Source organism: Callionymus lyra, chromosome 1 (assembly GCF_982586985.1).
Source record: "Callionymus lyra chromosome 1, fCalLyr1.hap1.1, whole genome shotgun sequence".
Classification (NCBI taxonomy): Eukaryota; Metazoa; Chordata; class Actinopteri; order Syngnathiformes; family Callionymidae; genus Callionymus; species Callionymus lyra.
In genome coordinates, this window is record NC_141818.1 from 54,663,124 (window position 1) to 54,668,123 (window position 5,000).

At 41.1% G+C, this 5,000-nt stretch overlaps 1 protein-coding gene across 1 annotated transcript in view; it reads right to left on the reverse strand.

Moving 5' to 3' along the window:
* LOC148090165 (protein unc-13 homolog B-like) overlaps positions 1 to 5,000 on the reverse strand; it is a 198,597-nt gene that overhangs the window by 83,558 nt on the left and 110,039 nt on the right. Inside the window, exon 17 of the mRNA XM_087779050.1 lies at positions 452 to 593. Coding sequence (XP_087635176.1) covers positions 452 to 593 — 142 coding nt within the window. The remainder of the gene's footprint in view (positions 1 to 451; positions 594 to 5,000) is intronic.

The window sequence follows — 5,000 nt, forward strand, 5'->3', positions numbered from 1 at the left end:
CCGGGTCAAAGGTCCATGTCCGGGTCAAAGGTCCATGTCTGGGTCAAAGGTCCATGTCCGGGTCAAAGGTTCATGTCTGGGTCAAAGGTTCATGTCCGGGTCAAAGGTCCATGTCTGGAGAGACCTGCTACAACACCCTAATCTGCCCAAGGATCGGAGGCGTCGTCACCTGAGCTCGACTGTATAAGAAATGACTGTTTGTTTCTGGCATCAGTTTGTAGACTGAAAACGAGAGTTTTTTACAGTCGCTGACCCAGAATCCTCTCTGTTGTTAGAATGAACTCGAGTTCTTTTAGCCGTTTGTTCTGGTTCTCTTTGTGTTCAGAACCATGATCGAGCAGGAATAACAGCAGGAAGTCGTTACTCTCAATATTACCCAGAAACTACCAGCTTCAAAAGTCAAGTCAAGCCTGAAATCCTTGTGGCTGAACTGATGATTCTAAGAACTTACAAACTGAACTTCTCCTCCCAGACTGGATTCAAGTTTCCGTAGATGGTCTTCGTTCTTTTCTTGGTCTTGCCGACTTGGATGGTGACGTACGGGTCGCTGGAGCCGGTCCTGTCTTTGGCCTGAAGACCCTGAGCGCTGACGACTGATGAACACACACACACACACACACACACACACGCACACTCACACACACACACACACACACACACACACGCACACTCACACACACACGCATACACACACACACAGACACACACACACACACACACACACACACACACACACACTCACACACACACACACACACACACACACGCATACACACACACACACACACACACACTCACACACACACACACACACACTCACACACACACACACACACACACGCATACACACACACACAGACACACACACACACACACACACACACACACTCACACACACACACACACACACACACACGCATACACACACACACACACACACACACTCACACACACACACACACACACACACACACACACACACTCACACACACACACACTCACACACACACACACACACACACTCACACACACACACACACACACACGCATACACACACACACACACACACACACTCACACACACACACACACACACACACACACACACTCACACACACACACACACACAGACACACACACACACACACTCACACACACACACACACACTCACACACACACACACACGCATACACACACACACACACACACACACTCACACACACACACACACACACACACACACACACACACTCACACACACACACACACACGCACACACACACTCACACACACACACACACACACAGATGAGTGAAGGAAACATTGTGTAACAGTAACAAACACCTACTCCACACGATCACGTTCGTATTTATCACTACAAAGCTCTTCAAATGTCTCCCACTCGCTCCTGAACATCTCAGAGGAACAAGAGTCATGACTCAGAGGCAGATGTTGAGTTTTTAACAGGCGTTCAACTCTCCAGGAGAGGCTTTGTAGCTTTTAAATGTTAATCACTGAGATAATACCTTCGTTGGCTCTCGTACCAAACCTTACAGTTCAAGCTGTGAAGGACAGAAATATATTTGATATAATGTATATATATTTAACATTATTACTCTGGGAAATCTAAATAAATGACCATATTTTCAGGGAATAAGAATCAATATAATGAACGCGTTTACTTTTTAGTCGTAAATTCACCAGATTATAGATGTCGAAGTAGAGTTTTGTGGTCTTTATACACACAACGACTGTTATAAACCTCCTCCCTGGCTTCTATAAGTACATAAGCAGGACATTCGTGTCACCTTGACCTAGAGACGACACAAGGGGTACCACAAACACATTTGCTCTCGGACATTCGTGTCACCTTGACCTAGAGACGACACAAGGGATACCACATACACATTTGCTCTCGGACATTCGTGTCACCTTGACCTAGAGACGACACAAGGGGTACCACAAACACATTTGCTCTCGGACATTCGTGTCACCTTGACCTAGAGACGACACAAGGGATACCACAAACACATTTGCTCTCAGACATTCGTGTCACCTTGACCTAGAGACGACACAAGGGGTACCACAAACACATTTGCTCTCAGACATTCGTGTCACCTTGACCTAGAGACGACACAAGGGGTACCACAAACACATTTGCTCTCGGACATTCGTGTCACCTTGACCTAGAGACGACACAAGGGGTAGCACAAACACATTTGCTCTCGGACATTCGTGTCACCTTGACCTAGAGGCGACACAAGGGGTACCACAAACACATTTGCTCCCGGACATTCGTGTCACCTTGACCTAGAGACGACACAAGGGGTACCACAAACACATTTGCTCTCAGACATTCGTGTCACCTTGACCTAGAGACGACACAAGGGATACCACAAACACATTTGCTCTCAGACATTCGTGTCACCTTGACCTAGAGACGACACAAGGGATACCACAAACACATTTGCTCTCAGACATTCGTGTCACCTTGACCTAGAGACGACACAAGGGGTACCACAAACACATTTGCTCTCAGACATTCGTGTCACCTTGACCTAGAGACGACACAAGGGGTACCACAAACACATTTGCTCTCAGACATTCGTGTCACCTTGACCTAGAGACGACACAAGGGGTACCACAAACACATTTGCTCTCAGACATTCGTGTCACCTTGACCTAGAGACGACACAAGGGGTACCACAAACACATTTGCTCTCGGACATTCGTGTCACCTTGACCTAGAGACGACACAAGGGGTAGCACAAACACATTTGCTCTCGGACATTCGTGTCACCTTGACCTAGAGACGACACAAGGGGTACCACAAACACATTTGCTCTCGGACATTCGTGTCACCTTGACCTAGAGACGACACAAGGGGTACCACAAACACATTTGCTCTCGGACATTCGTGTCACCTTGACCTAGAGACGACACAAGGGGTACCACAAACACATTTGCTCTCGGACATTCGTGTCACCTTGACGTAGAGACGACACAAGGGGTACCACAAACACATTTGCTCTCGGACATTCGTGTCACCTTGACCTAGAGACGACACAAGGGGTACCACAAACACATTTGCTCTCGGACATTCGTGTCACCTTGACCTAGAGACGACACAAGGGGTACCACAAACACATTTGCTCTCGGACATTCGTGTCACCTTGACCTAGAGACGACACAAGGGGTACCACATACACATTTGCTCTCGGACATTTGTGTCACCTTGACCTAGAGACGACACAAGGGATACCACAAACACATTTGCTCTCGGACATTCGTGTCACCTTGACCTAGAGACGACACAAGGGATACCACATACACATTTGCTCTCGGACATTCGTGTCACCTTGACCTAGAGACGACACAAGGGGTACCACAAACACATTTGTTCTCGAGCGTTCGTGTCACATTGACCTAGAGACGACACAAGGGATACCACAAACACATTTGCTGCTTGAAGAATAAAGGTGACAGGTGGACCACAGAAGAACATGAAGGTCACAGCAGCAGCTCCAGGACCACGAGGTTCTACAGAGTCGTCTTGAAACACGAGCGACTGAAGGAAACTCGTCACAGTTGAAGGTTCTTCTGATCTCGTGGATCCTGGTGATGAGTCTCAAGACCTGATAACTGTCGTCGTGGCGACCACACAGACAAGGTGTGACGGCTGCCTAGCAACGCCGCTGCCGCTGTGCATGTGTGGTTGCCGTGGTAACAAGAGACTGGATGTTTGGCTCTCAGAAGGAAGACGTCAGTCAAGTTACTGTAGATGTTTCTACTGACATTTATTTAGTAGAATCTACAGTTTTTATAGGAAACTAATGAAAACTGTTGGATTATAGTTTAAATTGTTGATTATAGTTGAAAATTGTTTGATTATAGTTTAAATTGTTTGATTATAGTTGAAAATTGTTTGATTATAGTTGAAAATTGTTGGATTATAGTTGAAAATTGTTTGATTATAGTTGAAAATTGTTGGATTATAGTTGAAAATTGTTGGATTATAGTTGAAAATTGTTTGATTATAGTTGAAAATTGTTTGATTATAGTTGAAAATTGTTAGATTATAGTTGAAAATTGTTGGATTATAGTTGAAAATTGTTGGATTATAGTTGAAAATTGTTTGATTATAGTTGAAAATTGTTTGATTAAAGTTGAAAATTGTTTGATTATAGTTGAAAATTGTTTGATTATAGTTGAAAATTGTTGGATTAAAGTTGAAAATTGTTTGATTATAGTTGAAAATTGTTGGATTATAGTTGAAAATTGTTTGATTATAGTTGAAAATTGTTTGATTATAGTTGAAAATTGTTAGATTATAGTTGAAAATTGTTGGATTATAGTTGAAAATTGTTGGATTATAGTTGAAAATTGTTTGATTATAGTTGAAAATTGTTTGATTAAAGTTGAAAATTGTTTGATTATAGTTGAAAATTGTTTGATTATAGTTGAAAATTGTTGGATTAAAGTTGAAAATTGTTTGATTATAGTTGAAAATTGTTTGATTATAGTTGAAAATTGTTTGATTAAAGTTGAAAATTGTTTGATTATAGTTGAAAATTGTTTGATTAAAGTTGAAAATTGTTTGATTATAGTTGAAAATTGTTGGATTATAGTTGAAAATTGTTTGATTATAGTTGAAAATTGTTGGATTATAGTTGAAAATTGTTTGATTATAGTTGAAAATTGTTTGATTATAGTTGAAAATTGTTGGATTATAGTTTAAATTGTTTGATTATAGTTGAAAATTGTTTGATTTCAGTTGAAAATTGTTTGATTATAGTTGAAAATTGTTTGATTATAGTTTAAATTGTTTGATTATAGTTGAAAATTGTTGGATTATAGTTGAAAATGGTTTGATTATAGTTGAAAATTGTTTGATTATAGTTTAAATTGTTTGATTATAGTTGAAAATTGTTTTATTATAGTTGAAAATTGTTTGATTATAGTTGAAAATTGTTTGATTATAGTTTAAATTGTTTGATTA